Source organism: Bos mutus, chromosome 6, assembly GCF_027580195.1.
Source record: "Bos mutus isolate GX-2022 chromosome 6, NWIPB_WYAK_1.1, whole genome shotgun sequence".
Classification (NCBI taxonomy): domain Eukaryota; kingdom Metazoa; phylum Chordata; class Mammalia; order Artiodactyla; family Bovidae; genus Bos; species Bos mutus.
The window spans coordinates 116559425-116574440 of NC_091622.1; the positions used below are offsets into that span (position 1 = coordinate 116559425).

A 15016-nucleotide genomic window follows, 5' to 3' on the forward strand; every position below is an offset into this window, starting at 1 on the left:
GAGCTGTGTGGGCAGGCTCACTTCCGTTTAGGTGTGTGTGTGCACGTGTGTGTATGGAATCCCTGGTCTGACTCATCCTTGGTCTTCTGTGGATAGGAAGCTGGATTTAGGGCTAGGTACTCAATGTATCTCATGTTCATTTTCAGATTCCAGTTAAGAGAGAATCCTGTCCGAATAGCAGCAGAGACAAAGGCCAGCTGCTGAAGTACGATGTCGGGGACCTGGTGTGGTCCAAGGTGTCTGGCTACCCGTGGTGGCCCTGCATGGTTTCTGCCGACCCGCTCCTGCACAGCCACACCAGACTGAAAGGTACCATGGGGGGCATACTGGGGGCTGCTTTTCCGTCTTGTCTTCTGCACTTCATTGTTCTCATCTCCCAACTTCTTTCTTCCTCTTCCTTCAACAGCCCTACTGTGGTTCTTTATTTCCCCCTTTTTTATTGTGCTTTAATGCACAAACATAAGATTTACCATCTTAACCGAGGGCTCAAACGAGTGGTATGAAATACGTCCACACTGCTGTGCAGTGGTCCCCGCCACCGGTGCCCAGAGCTCCGCTTCCTCTGTAGAGCTGGAACTCTGTCCCGTGAGGTGGCGCGTCCTCAGGGCCCACCCCGGACCCTGGTGGCCCCGCTGTGCTTTGGCGCTGTCTGTGGTGTGCATGTGCATCTCCCTAGTGACTAGTGACGGGAGCGTCATCTCACACGCTTATTGGCCATTCATACACCATTTCAGTCGGCTTGTTGGTGGAGGTGGGTTGGATTGTTAACACTTTTTTTGTGGTTCATTTTGCAACTTTGAAGTTAGTGATTCAGACGTGACATATTGTTTTTATTTTTATATCCAACTTAGTATGTACTTTATCTGATTGAATTAGTATTAAAAGAGAATGGTTTTTGCCTTGTCATTTGCTTTTCAGGTTTTGTGATAATTTATTATTATTTAGATATATAGTAATTACTTATGTCAGCATGATTTTCAGAAATTAGTATTTTATATTGTATTTTAGTTTAAAAAATGTCCCAGTTTATTTTATTAGGTGGGAAAAAGGAAAAAAGACTAGAAATAATCATGTTTGGTGTCATGAAACTGGAGTTATAAATCAGAGAAGGTAGAGCTAGTATGAAGAATGTAATGTGTCATGATACGGATTAGAGCACATGCTGAAATAATAATTGGACAATGAAACGTAAGATCTCATGTGGTTTTGGAGGGAAGAAAAACAAAATCGAGTGGTTTGAGTGTCTCATAAACAGTTCTTCTAGAGTAAACTTTGAGTTTGGTGTGAGGAAGGTGAGATGTGGTGATGCAGGGCTGGAGCTGACCACGTTGGCGCCCAGGTGGCTGTGCCCTCCAGAGGTGTGGGCAGGCGGGGTGGGGCCTGCCCCAGTGGCCCCTCTTGGCCTCTGGCTGGAGGCCTGAGCCTTGCCGGGGCCTTGCTGCTGGGAGTGGGGTACAGCGGTGCCCCCTGGCAGGCAGACTTGGGAGGCACAGACGGGGCTGAGAGGCCCTCCTGTGTCCTGAGACCCCGGCACACATGTGTGTGGTGCAGGTGTGCCGGACGGCGGGGCTGGGGAGGAGCCGGCGGGCTGGTTCCGGTTCTGACTTGGTGCAGGATGTGTTGCTTCCTCAGCTTGCCAGCATCAGGGAGTCCCTGTCAGGGCTTCCAGGGCCCCAGGATGCACCGCAGAGGCCTCTGGATTTGGTCAGAGTACGACAGAAATACCAGTTGAGGCAGAAGCCAGGCTGCCCTGCTGTGGTCGGGGTGGGCCTTCTGTCTCAGTGGCAGCCCTCCCTCCCAGCTCCAGGTGGCCCAGGCAGAGCCTCCGGGCCCCGCGACTCCACACCGCTTGTCTGCAGAGCGCATCACGTGCAGTCTCTCGGGGGCCTCTTTAGCACTGGGTTTCTGCCTCATTTCAGCCTCTCAGTGTCTCAGACCGTACTAACTGAAGGCGTCTTTCCATGTCTCTCTGTTCCAGTTGCAGGGCTTAATTAACTTCATTACACGGTCCCCCGGTTTAGGGTTGAGTCATTTCTATAGTCTGCAGCAGCTTCATCACTTCATGGCAAATAGATGGGGAAACAGTGGAGGCAGTGAGAGACTTTATTTTTGGGGGGCTCCAGAATCACTGCAGATGGTGACTGCAGCCATGAAATTAAAAAAAGACACTTGTTCCTTGGAAGAAAAGCTATGACAAACCTAGACAGCATATTAAAAAGCAGAGACATTACTTTACCGACAAAGGTCCATCTAGTCAAGGCTATGGTTTTTCCAGTGGTCATGTATGGATGTGAGGGTTGGACTATAAAGAAAGCTGATCACCGAAGAATCGATGCTTTTGAACTGTGGTGTTGAAGAAGACTCTTGAGAGTCCCTTGGATTGCAAGGAGATCCAACTAGTCCATCCTAAAGGAAATCAACCCTGAATATTCATTGGAAGGACTGATACTGAAGATGAAGGTCTAATACTTTGGCCACCTGATGCAAAGAACTGACTCATTGGAAAAGACCCTGATGCTGGGAAAGATTGAAGACAGGAGGAGAAGGGGACCACAGAGGATGAGATGTTGGATGGCATCACGGACTCAGTGGACATGAGTTTGAGCAAGCTCTGGGAGTTGGTGATGGACAGGGAGACCTGATGTGCTGCAGTCTGTGGGGTCGAAAAGAGTCAGCCACGACTGGACTGAACTGAACTGAGAGCAGCGTCTCTGAGTGAGACTGACACACCTCCACTGGTGTGCGTGCTCCGGCTCAGCACTTCTGCACGTTTGCTTAAGGAACGGCAGCCATGTCCTCCTGGTTGAGACGCAGACTCTGGAGAGTTGGCTGCCGGGGCCCGGCTCAGCCTGTAGTAAGCTGCTACGCAGTGTCATTAAGCTCCAGAGATGATTAGGGTGTCTTTCCTGAGTATGAAAGACAAAGGTGATGATAACACTACTTTTGGGGAAAGGTCTTAGCCCAGAGATAGTGAGCTCTCAGATGTTATCATCATCCTCTTTTTTTTTTTTTTAACTTTTAAAGCCAGAGTTTGTATTGTGTCTACCCCCTCTCCCCTGGTCACCTCTGGGCTTCTTCCTGAAAACATTGCTGTTTGCGCAGTTATTTCCCCTACACAATCCTTGTGTTTGGTGATTTAATTTTAATAATTTTGTGCCAACTTCCAATATTTATGTTGCCAGGTATCCCCCCAACTTTCCCAATGCCAAGTGGTTACAGTTGGATTCTGTCTTGTCTTGTTTTTCATGTGAAATATTTTGTTTATTATTATTTTTTTTCCATTTAGAAGTTTTTCAAGCCCACTGTTCAGAGTGGAACAGTGCTGTGGATGTCATCCACTCTCAGCTAGACTTGCCAACCCTTAAATGCTTTGTTTCACCTGCTCTGTCTCTCTCTTTTGTATATAAATACATTCCCCTTTGCCAGCTCATCTGAGTGGGTGCTGTACCCATCCTGACACTTCACCCTGACTTGTCAGTGGGAGTCCTCCTGGAACAAGGCCAGTACCCCGCCTGCATGTGAGAAAGTGGCCCATCAGTAACTGACCCTTCGTCTCTTGGGGCCTTGCTTAGATCTCCTGGGAAGCTCCAGTGTGGCCATGTACTTGATCTTTTTTTCACCCTGAGGTTGAGTCAGGGTGCCTTCCCAGCCCCTGTAGGCGAGAGCAGACCCCCAGCCCTGGCCTTGTGAGCAGACTCAGGCCCACAGAGTCAGGCGAACACCATGCAGGTAGGGCCCAGACTTGGCCCTTCACTGAGACCTTCTTGAAAGAAGGGGTTCAGTCCAACAGTGTGCTTCACTAGGAACTGTCTTGGGTTGCAGGGGAGGCAGCCTTGGTCAGCACAGGCCAGCTTCAGAGGACTGACAGTGTGCGTTTGGAAAGCATCTCAGAAGGCTGAGAGCCAGGATGAGTTGCAAGGGGAGTCAGATGACCTTTGGAAAGTGAAGGGGTTAGAGGAACCTGTGAGACTGTGGGGCTGGCCTGTGCCGTGGCTCCCGCCCACGAGGTGTGGACCAGGGTGTCCAGTGGGCTCTGGCCACTGTCTTGGTAGCTGACCAGTGCTGCACTCGGGGCCCGGCTCCCTGACTGCCTTCCTCTGAGGTTTGGTCCTCCCTGAGGATCCACTGGTCTGCTGAATGCTGCTTTCCATTTTATCCTCTTTTCATGGTTAAGGAGCTGGTGCTTTCCTGTGAAGGTGAGCTCCCTCCTAAGAGATTCCTTAGATATTGAATGTTGCAGTCTTCACCCTCTTTAATGCTCCCGTTGTTCCAGATGTGGCCCCTGGGAGCCCACGGGGCCCTTTCAGCTGTGTGCTCCTGCCCTGGTTCCATCTGTCTTGGAGCGCTTCCTTACGTGTGTAAACACTAACCACACTGTGGGCTCCCTTTACACTTTCTTTGCCCCGGTCCTTGAACCAGCTATTCCTCGGAGGAAGCCTGGGTCCTTTTAGTAGCGAGTGGTGTGTGGCCGCCCAGGTCTGGGTTCTGGTTGTGTCCCAGGCCTGGAAGGCAGAGGACGGAGGGTGATGCGGGTCTGCTGGCACGCTGTCCCCCTCCCTCTGCAGCACCTGGGATGGCGGGCCTGAGGCTCAGGAGTCCTTGCTGGGAAGACGGCGTGGAGGAGGGTGGCTTCGGGTGCAGAGCTGGCCGAGCAGGGGCTTGGGAAGCAAGGCCTTTTGATTCCTGTAAGGTGGAACTCCCTCAGCCTGCTCCTGATTCCCACCCCCGATTTTCTCTTTCTGTATGTGCTGCTTTTTACTTATCATACTTGGGATTACAGGAGTACTTGAACCTGAATCGGTAGCAATGCATTTAAGCTTTTTTTAAAAAATAATTGTATTCATTTATTTTTGGCAGTGCTGGGTCTTCTTGCTGCTCGGGCGTCTCCCCAGGTGTGGGGAGGCGGGGCTCCTCTCTGGTGGCAGCATGCGGGCTTCTCACTGCAGTGGCGCACGGGCTTGGAGGCCCAGGCTCAGGAGTTGCAGCGCGTGGGCTCAGAGCACAGGCTCAGTAGTTACGGTGCCTGGGCTTAGTTGCTGCACAGCATGTGGGATCTTCCCAGATCAGGGATTGAACCTGTGTCTCTTACGTTGGCAGGGGGATTCTTTACCACTGAGCCACCAGGGAAGCCCACACTTGAGCTGTAAAAACTGAAGTAGAATCTGTGTGCAGAAGAGAGCACAGCTGTTTAGAGAGTTCAGATTTCCTTTGCAAATCTAACCGCGTTTTTGTCATTTGTAGCAGCAGAACTTGTCTTGGTGACCGTCTTCCAGGGCATGCGTGGACAAGCCAGCAGCTCTGAGGCCTGACCCTCTAGGTTGGAATCAGGAGATGATTGGTGTTTTGGGTATTACACCTAAGAAGACTGGATTCTCTTGAGCCTGGGAACGTTACGGTCTCCCTGGTGTACCTGGGTCCTGCTGGTCTCCCTGCAGACACTGGGGCGTCAGGTCCGCCTCTTCTCTGTGTGGAGGCTCTTATTCTTGCCTTTTCTGTGTTATATAGAAAGGAGCCCTCATTGCTGTATTTGTAAATTCCAGCATTTTCTGAAAATACTACAGATAATCTGACTTTCTCACCTTCTGAGTTGATATTGTGATTGTTCCTTTCTGCTTGTTCTGTCAACTAGGAAGAGAGGTGAGTTAGGGTTTCCCGCTGTGGTGGTGGACGTGCCCTTTCCTATTTGAGTTTTTGTCAGTTTCTACTTGACCTGTTCTGGGGTTCCGGTGACCCCCAAGGGACTGAACCAGGAAATGTGGGCCTGGCCACCCTTGTCCTTTGTTTCCCAGGGAGCAGACTCTGGTCTGCTCGGTCTCGCCCAGGTTCAGGGTCCACGTTGCGCCTGACGGGCCGTGATGGGGAGGAAGCGAACTCAGCACAACATTAAACTGCCCGAGCTCGTGGTGGAGGCCAGCTTCTCTCAGGACAGAGGGCGGGTGGGGCCTTAGTGAACAATGTTTTCCTCCAACTTACACAGGATGAAAATCCAAGGTTGCTAACGGGTGGTGGGGCAGTTGGTTAGTTATGGTGGTCAAAGAGAGTAAGGGATTCTCCTCTCAATTTGGACCAAAATGAAATTCAGATGGCTTAGAAAAAACCTTAAAAATAAGAGAAAGTTGGGTTATGTTTGTTATGACATTTCTGAGCAGAAAAGAACTTAAAAAATGTTAATTTTATAAGCTTGGGATCAGCCTGTCATATTCTCTGATTTTTTTTTTTTCTAGCTGACATGTAAGGAGCATTTTTACTGTCTTTAGCTATTTATTTTAAAAAATTATGTGCGTTCATATTATTTCATCATATATACTATAACATTTTTCTTAATTCTGCAAATGCTATGGCATATATCTATATTCATTTTCATGATCAAGAGGTCTTTTGAAATACTAAAATAATGGACGAAGTCACAAATCTCTTGACATAGTTTTGAATCTTAGCTGTATTAAAATCAAAAGAGGTATACACACTTATAAACAAGTCAAATTGTCCTGAGAGATTAATAGTGAAAAATAGTCCCCTGCCCCCCCAGAAGTCATTATTTTTAACTCTTTAAACATTTTCTTTTGGTTTTAGCTACTCTTTTATCATTAGATATTTTCTGTTGACTTTCTGTTATGGTAAATGAAGATTGATCTCTTCAATCATTTCCTGTTTCTTTCCCTTCCATTCTTCCCATATAATTAACTCACTATTTTTATTACATCAAACATAAGTGTTCATTTAATTTTGACCATGTAAATATCATTCAGTGAAAAACAGCTGTGTTCGGTAATTGCATTTTATTTCTTGTACAACCTTTTGTCTTTTTTTTGGAGATAACTATTGCATTTCTTGTGAAATTGTATAGTTCATTGCCATTTAGCTTAAATTTTTTCAAGTATTTATTCTTCTGTCTTTAAAACTCATCCTGTCACGTGGTGAGTTTCCCTGATTGGGGGTAAAAATGGGCCGCTCTGTGCGAGTCCCGCCTCCCCTCTGCCGCTTGGATCTCGTGTTCGCCTGCCTTCTCCTTCCGTGGAGAGCCCGTGCAGCCGTTCCCCTCTTCCTCCGCTCGGCCTCTCTCCCCTTCTCTCTCCCCTTCCTCGCGCTAACGGGCCCCACTTCCCCCTGTTTTACTGTCACTGGCCGGCAGGCACCTGAGACTCCGTGAGATGCTTTCCTTGGTTACCGATCGTTTCTGGGCTCCACGCTGTGCTCTTTCTCAGTCAGTTCTCCTGTTTTGCTGCAGCGTGGTTTTTGGCATCCTGAGGAAGGGGTGGAGGTCGCTTTGAGATCCTGGGCTCAAAGGGTGCAGCTGTCGTCACACTCGAGTTTTGGTCTGACTGGGTGTGGGATTTTATGTTGAATGTAGTTCTCAGAATTTTGAAGGTATTACTGCATTTCCTTCAAGCATCCAGAGTTGCTGTTCTCTGTCATTTCATGAACATGGAACTGCCTCTCCCTCCCTCAGCAGCTCGACTGTCCCAAAGATGTGCCCGGACCTGGGTGTTGGGTGAGGTGCTGGGAGGGGTTAGTTCTGACACGTGTTCCTGTGTTTGGTAAATTCTCTGATGAGTTTCTCTGTTTTTCTCTTTGGAAGGCCAGTTATTTATTTTCATGGTGGTATTGTTAAATATCAAATGGCGCTTTCTCTCTCGTTCTTTTCTTCTGACAGCAAACTCGAGTTCTTCTCTGTCGAGCGCCACCTCCTCCTGGTGTGGTGTCTGTGGCCCTGCAGAGACTGTTGGCTTCTGTGTGCTTTGGACTCTGTTAGAGGCTCCTCTGGGTCTGGGGTGCCTGCGCTGGGCCTTCTTCCAGAGGACGGCAGTCAGCTGCCTGCGGCCCGTAGGGGGAGCTGTTGGCTTGTCTTAGAGGCGCTGGCTGGCTAGTGGTCGCCTGGTTGAGGGAGTCTCCAGCTTTTGGGGCAAAGACAACACGGGAAGGGTTTCCTGTGGTGTGCTGGTTCCCTGGGGAGTGCGCTTTGCTGCCTCGTGTCCAGTGTCCTGTGTGAGGGGACAGGGGCCGGGGGTGTGGCTTCTTCAGCATCTGGGGGCACTTCGTGGCCTTGAGCTGCCCCAGCCTCCAGCGTGGTGAGGGCGGGGGGCTGGGATTTGAACTCACGGCTGCCCGGCCTCCTGGCTGGTGTCCTCTCTACTCTGACTGATGGAGTGTCTTCTTCAGTGGCTCTTGGAGGGAGATGAGTTGTGAACCTGGTCAGTGGTCTTTCCTGGCCAGCTTTGAGCCCTGAGTCTCCCGAACGCATTTCCCCTTTTGCTATAGAGTGTGGTCGGGAAAAAAAAGGATTTATTTTGTGGTTAATGGATTCTAACAGCACCAAGTGAAATGACTTCAAAGCCACTCCTAACTTGATATCAGTAATTATTAATAGATTTGCCTAATTTCATCCCAAATTCTAACTTTCAAGTTCTAACATTTTATTTTAAAAACTAGGTCAGAAAAAGAGTGCACGCCAGTATCACGTACAGTTCTTTGGTGATGCCCCAGAAAGAGCTTGGATATTTGAGAAGAGCCTTGTAGCTTTTGAAGGAGAAGGACAGTTTGAAAAATTATGCCAGGAAAGTGCCAAGCAGGCACCCACGAAAGCTGAGAAAATTAAGGTGACAGATGTTCCTTAAGTACAATTTTAGACGAAACTTTTATTTTTATTCTTAATTATTTATCTTGTTTTGAACTTGTGGTTGCTTGAAACACTGTAATGGCCTCTTATGTCTGTCACTGCTCTCTTTGCCCAGCGCGCTGTGTTACACAGTACGGCAACTTTGTTTAGACGCATGGTTTATCCTGATGACTCCCAGAGATAGTTTTTCTAAGTTTTGTTTTCCTTTATGTACGTGCACACACACACACACACACACACATCTATATATGATATTATATATAAGTATTTGTTGTAATTGCAATTGATTTCTAATTTCAAGAAACAGTTATACTGGTCTGAACTCTAAAACCTTCAAGTTAATTGGTTTTTATAGTTTTGGTTTCTAAATTTACCTGAAATTCTAAAAGTATCCTTCTTTAAAGTGAGTTAATCTTTAATGTTTGTTTGATGAAACTTACATGTGTCTCATGTTTTCTTTGCAGCTGTTGAAACCCATTTCAGGGAAGTTGAGGGCCCAGTGGGAAATGGGCCTCGTTCAGGCAGAGGCCGCCGCACGCATGGCGGTGGAGGAGCGGAAAGCCAAGTTCACCTTCCTCTACGTGGGGGACCAGCTCCGCCTCAACCCCCACGTGGCCAAGGAGGCGGGCGTGGCTGTAGAGTCGCTGGGAGAAGCAGCAGAGCCCTCAGGAGTCGAGGAAGAAGCTGCAGACAGCCCTAAGTCCTCGGGGGAGGAGGGCGCGCCTGTCAAGAGGAGAAGGAGGGCCAAGCTGTCCAGCTCCACCGAGAACCTCCCCGGCGACCCGGGGCCGGGGCGGGCTACACCGCAGAAGGTGGCCGAGGCCGACTCCAGGAGGGGCGCGGGATCCCCCCCCGGCAGGAAGAAGGCTGCGGCCTCCACCCCGAGGAGCCGGAGGGGCGATGCGGCGTCCCAGTTCCTGGTCTTCTGTCAGAAGCACAGGGACGAGGTCGGTGTAGGGATGGCTCTAAGGGGTTGTGCTAAATGCAGGGGTCTGCCTGTGAGGCCCGTCCTTTCAGCACCCGGCCCCGGCCCCGGCCCCGGCCCCCAGCACTGTCGGCCAGGCCATAGTGCGCCTCTGTACACGCGGGTCTCAGGGGCAAGTGTCATTAGGGGGAAGCCAGTGCAACCCTTGGGGGCAGAGATCCTTGCCTTTGTGCTCTAGAATATTCCTCCTGACTACGGTGGGAAGGTCCAGGGACAGTGGGAGGTGGGCTGCTCTTTGCTAGAAGCTTGTCCTCACCCTGACCTCCAGCCCAGGTTAGTGCCTTCCCCAGGAGGCGGCCCAGAAGCCTCCAAGAGGTGGTGCGAGATTGGATTTACGGAACCTAATGCTGCCATGGGCCTGAGCGTGTTGGCACCTGCTGCTGTGGTGTGTGAAGGGCAGCCTGCTGTCAGTGGCTAAACATTTGACTAGTTTTCTTTCTTTTTTTTTTTTTAACGGTTTATGTTTTTTATTTCTTTATAAGCTATGTCAGCATAAGCACGGAGGAAATACGCCTAGAATTTTGCCAAAGAGGTGTCTTGGGCAAGATTTTCAGTTACCAAGCATAGAAATATTCACGGGTGTATCTTGCAAAGAGGTCAATTAATAGATTCTTATAGCAGTCTGAAAAGTTCTCAGATCCACTCACCATCAGTATTATTTATGTTTAAAAAGCACTTTTTATTTTGAACAGTTAAAATTCACAGAAAGTTGCACAGGTGGTATAGAGAGGTCTAGTGGATCCTTTACCCAGTCCCCACAGTTTACACGTTACGTAAATATCAAAACCGGGGTATTTACGTCGATAGAAAGTGTGTATATAGCGCTATGTAATTTTTGTCACGTAAATAGCTTTGTGTAACCATTACCACTATTAAGATACAGACCTACTCCATCACCACAAAGGATCTCCATCATGCTACCCCTTTAATCTTGTCCTATATGTGACCATCTCTACCCTCTGGCAATCACTGACTTATCCTCCATCTTCATAATTTTTTAAAGGCAAGCTGCTGCTGCTAAGTCGCTTCAGTCGTGTCTGACTCTGTGCGACCCCATAGACGGCAGCCCACCAGGCTCCCCCGTCCCTGGAATTCTCCAGGCAAGAACACTGGAGTGGGTTGCCATTTCCTTCTCCAATGCATGAAAGTGAAAAGTGAAAGGGAAGTCGCTCAGTCGTGTCCGACTCTTTGCGACCCCATGGACTGCAGCCTACCAGGCTCCTCCGTCCATGGGATTTTCTAGGCAAAAGTACTAGAGTGGGGTGCCATTTCCTTCTCCATTGACTAGTTTTCTTAATCACTTATTGTAGAGTGAACTGAGCTTATTTGGACATCGTCAAGTCTCGATTCCACTTTAAGGGCTCAGGCCGGTATCGTTGGTTCTTTGCTGTTACTTGAAATGAGTGGGTTGGTGGGACTCTTCTCAGGATTGCAAGGCAGGTGTGATATTAGAACGCCTGTTATGATTCGTCATTGCAGGTTAAATAATCACCTCAGTAGGTGGAGAAAAAACATTTGATAAAAGTCATTGCTTTTTTTTGGTCACGCCGTGTGGCTTTTGTGGTCTTAGTTCCGTGACCAGGGGTTGAACCTGAGTGGTTGGCAGTGAGAGCATTGACTCCTCACCCCTGGACCCCTGGGGAGGTCCTTAGTCGTGATTGCTTTTTGATACAAAGTTAGCAGGCAGGAGTAGACAGGGTCTGCTGAGGGGTGATTTTCAGAAACAGTTAGCATCATGACGGTTGAGGATACTTCAGAAGCGCCTTCTCGGATCGTGAATGAGGCAGGGTGCCCTTGTGCCACCACTGGTGTTAAATGCAGTGAAAGCATGGCCGAACAGCAAGAGGAGGCCCTCGGCAGAGCCCCCGGCCCTGGGGGAGACGGTGACGCAGAGCAGCCCAGCACCGGGGAGCTGGAGCGTCACGGGGTCGTGTCCGTGAGGCCGCAAGGAGGGAAGGTAACAAAATAGGTATGACTTTGGAGAAAAACGACTGATGTTTCAGCCGACCTAAGTGGAGATTAATGGGAAGGCTCACTGTCCTGAAGCTAAAGTTGTCATCCCCCTCTCCTAAGTCCAGTGTCCTCCGGGGAAGCTCCCAGCAGGAGTGTCTGCCTTTTTAAGCAGGTGCTAGCATAGCCACGTTGGAAGGGAAGCTCGGCCTGAGGACTGGCCCTGCACAGAGGAAGCGCTCCTACTGCCAGCAGTGGGTCTGCCGCTCAGGACCGGTGCTGGCCCACACTGCTGACTTCAGAATTCAGCGGCTCCAGGAGGAGAGTTCTGTCAGTCTAGGAGAGGGAGGGCTTCTTCAGCCAAACAGTTCACAAACTGGAAAGGAACGTTGTTAAAATGAAACGAGAGCTGCGTGTGCAGAGCTCAGGACAGTCCTGGAGGAGGAAGGGGAGAGGCTTTGAGAAGAGCAGGTCATAGGAGACCCCAGGTGCCAATGAGCTGACCGGCTGCTGAGCCTGGGGCGGCAGGGACCACACATCACGGCCACCGCACAGCCAGCACCTCTGTGGCCAAGGGCCCGGGGCTGCAGTGGGAATCCATGTGCACGGCTGTGGAGGGTCATTGCTTACATCTAGTTTCAAGAGAAATTCGGCAATATCTAGTGAGACTGAAGATGCACGTTCTTTTTGTCTTAAAATTTCACCCCTAGGGATTTGCCCTAGAGAAATTTCGCCCTAGCACGATGTTCAGAGCTGTAAGACGTTCTGGCAGGCCCGGCAGGCTGTGGTCCACTCCTGCAGTGTTCCTCAGTCGTGAAGGCAGCCTTGCTGCACGTCCAGGATAGGGACCCTCAGATCCCATCGCCAAAGTGTGAAAGTGTAGCACGCTCGCCCACTGCCCGCTCCCTGCCTCCTGCATCTGTCCACAGAGGCTGGGCGTATCCAGACCTGTGCCTGCTCAGGTGCCAGGCAGTGCCGCCGTGACAGCCTGCCCCCCAGCCGCGCTTGCGCCGCTTCCCAGTCTGCATCTCCCTAGAACGTGCACTCGTCTGAGTTTATGAGGGAGACCTCGGGCCGCTTTCCAGAGGACACCCTTTTTGCTGTGGGGACCCAAATTGCTCTTAGTCAACCCTTCTAGCACTAAGGTATGTGCTGAGAGCAAGCAGGCTGACCACTCCAGCAGGTGCTGATGGGTACAGCCCTGCAGCTCCTGTAAGGGAGCCCTGCAGCTCCCTGCACAGCCTCTCTGGTCTGAGCATCCCTCCAGAGCTTTGCTGTGGGCACCCTAGTGCACGCTTACCCCAGACTGCAGGTGCGCGGCCACAGTCAGGCCTGCGGCAGACCCAGACGCCCGCCTGGCCCTGCCTCTGCCGGGTGGGGCCCGCAGGCCTGCCCTCCTGTGGGCGCGGGGCTGGCCCGGCTCTGAGGGCCTGGTGCTGTCAGCATGGTGCTTGCCTGTTCCTGCAGGTGTGCTGTGCTGCTTCTGTAGTAAGTGACACTGGTCTTGAATGCACCAAACTGCTGACTCCAGCCTGTAGGAGGATCTGGCTTTTCTAGGTGCTCTTTTCCTGTGGAGAGTGGCCGTGCACCCCAGGGTGGTTTTTGTTTGGTTGTTAATGAACCAGTGGCCGGCCCTGGAGGAATGGAGTGGGTGGAGTCTCCTTTTCTGGAGTCACTGTGCCCATTAAGGACATCTGGTCGCCACTTGCTGCTTTTTCAAAAAAGCAATTTCCAGCTTTCTTCTTGCAGGTGAAGACGAGGCCGTGCTCCTTGCAGTGGTTTCGTCCTTTGTTACACGCTGTGCCCAGCAGTCTTCGTGCAGCAGGCTCGGGTTGGCCGTGCGGCCCTGGCTCCTCCTGGAGTCCCGCTCTCGGGCTAAGGACTCCCCGAGTCCAGCTCCCCCTGAGGCCAGGGACAGGAGCGTGCAGGACGAGGGTCCACGGGGCCAAGGCTTCTGCCGGGACCAGGCCAGGGGCGTGGCCCCCAGCAGCCGGGCGGCACCCGCATGTGGCTTCCAGGCCTCCTTCCAGGAACGTTGGCTTAGGGCGCCAGTGTCCGTGGCGCTTTGATCTGCTTGTTTGGCCATGTGGGGCCTGAGTTGTGCGCGGGCGTCTCTGGCGCACGCTTAGTAGTTGTGCTGCTCGGGCTTAGTTGCCCTGTGGCCTGCGGGGCCTCAGCACCCAGACCGGGGCCTGAGCCCCTGCCCCCTGCATTGGAAGGCGGGTTCTGAACCTCTGGGCCACCTGCGAGTCCCCAGGAGCAGTTTTATTAGCAGATGTTTTCAGCACAGTTTCTGATTTTTAAAGGATCTTTTCCCACTCTATCTGCCCTGGATTTTACAGCTGCTTTAGAGGTGGCAGTGCCTCTGTCTCGGTTCTTTGGGTGCACATTTGTGTTGGGTGCCTGCTGCTTTGTAACAGGTCACCTCTGAGCGCAGTGGCCTAAAACAACCACCTGCACTGATGACCTCAGAGGCTGTGGGTTGGGACTTCAGGAGCAGCTTGGCCAGGCGGTTCCGCCTCAGCGTCTCTCGTGAGGTCGCTTTAAGATGTCAGCTTGGTGGGGCTGCGTCACCTGAGGGCTGGACTGGGGCCGAGAACCCTCCCCAAGGTGCCACATCCTGGTGCCCGTGGGGCCTCCGTTTCTCGCCGGTGGTCTCTCCAGTAGATGTGTGTGGGGGGGTGTGTGTGTGTGTGTGTGTGGCGGGGGTTGGGGGGGGGGTGCCATCACAGCAGGAGGCCAGCCCCCCAGCAGGTGATCCCCAGGCCAGGGCGGAGGCCCTCCACGCCCTGGACACGAAGTCTTGGGGGCCCCTGGAGCATTTTTGCGAGTCTGAGACAGCAGGAGGCTCTCCAGGGTACACGTGTGTGGAGGCTGAGGACGGGAGAGCCTCTCCAAGGGACTTCTGGGGTCTCGAGTTGTGCTGTGGGCTTGTGGGTACCTGGCTTTCCATGTTTCCTTTTTCCAAGGAGGGGAAGGTTTCCATGACTGTGATGGAGGGGCTGGGCGAGGGGACACGAGCTGCAGACCCCGCCCTTGTTGCCCGTCTGGGTGCTGAAGAGGGCCAGGGAGTGCTCTGCCCTGCTGACCGTGCAGGGACCCAGGCAGCAGGGGGCCGAGCCTCGCCGGAAGGGGTGCCCTGAAGCCGCCCGCTGGCCTCTGCAGTGGGGGGACGTGCGCGGGCAGGAGCCTCGGAGGGCGGGTGGGCACTGTCTCAGGGGCCGATGGGCTCCTCGGCTCCGGGGGAGAGACCCTCAGGGAGGCTCCCTGGCCTGAGATGCTCATGGGGGGGCGCCCTCCTTCCTCTAGAAGGTCTGGAGGGAGCAGAGAGGGCAGGGCCTGGGGGGCAGAGCGGGCTGGGAGGAGGCTGAGGGTAGGGGCGGCGGGCTGTGTGCTCTGCTGCTGCTCCTCGGGCGGCGAGGGCAGGCCAGTGGTGCCGCCTCCCATCGAGCTTGTCGGCAGCC

General features: G+C 52.0%; 1 protein-coding gene across 9 annotated transcripts in view; it reads left to right on the forward strand.

Moving 5' to 3' along the window:
* The window catches only part of NSD2 (nuclear receptor binding SET domain protein 2), a 77323-nt gene that overhangs the window by 36860 nt on the left and 25447 nt on the right, over positions 1-15016 (forward strand). For all 9 annotated transcript variants that reach the window (XM_070372876.1, XM_070372883.1, XM_070372877.1 and 6 more), the window contains 3 exons: positions 147-309; positions 8431-8597; positions 9082-9564. In XM_070372876.1, coding sequence (XP_070228977.1) covers positions 147-309; positions 8431-8597; positions 9082-9564 — 813 coding nt within the window. The remainder of the gene's footprint in view (positions 1-146; positions 310-8430; positions 8598-9081; positions 9565-15016) is intronic.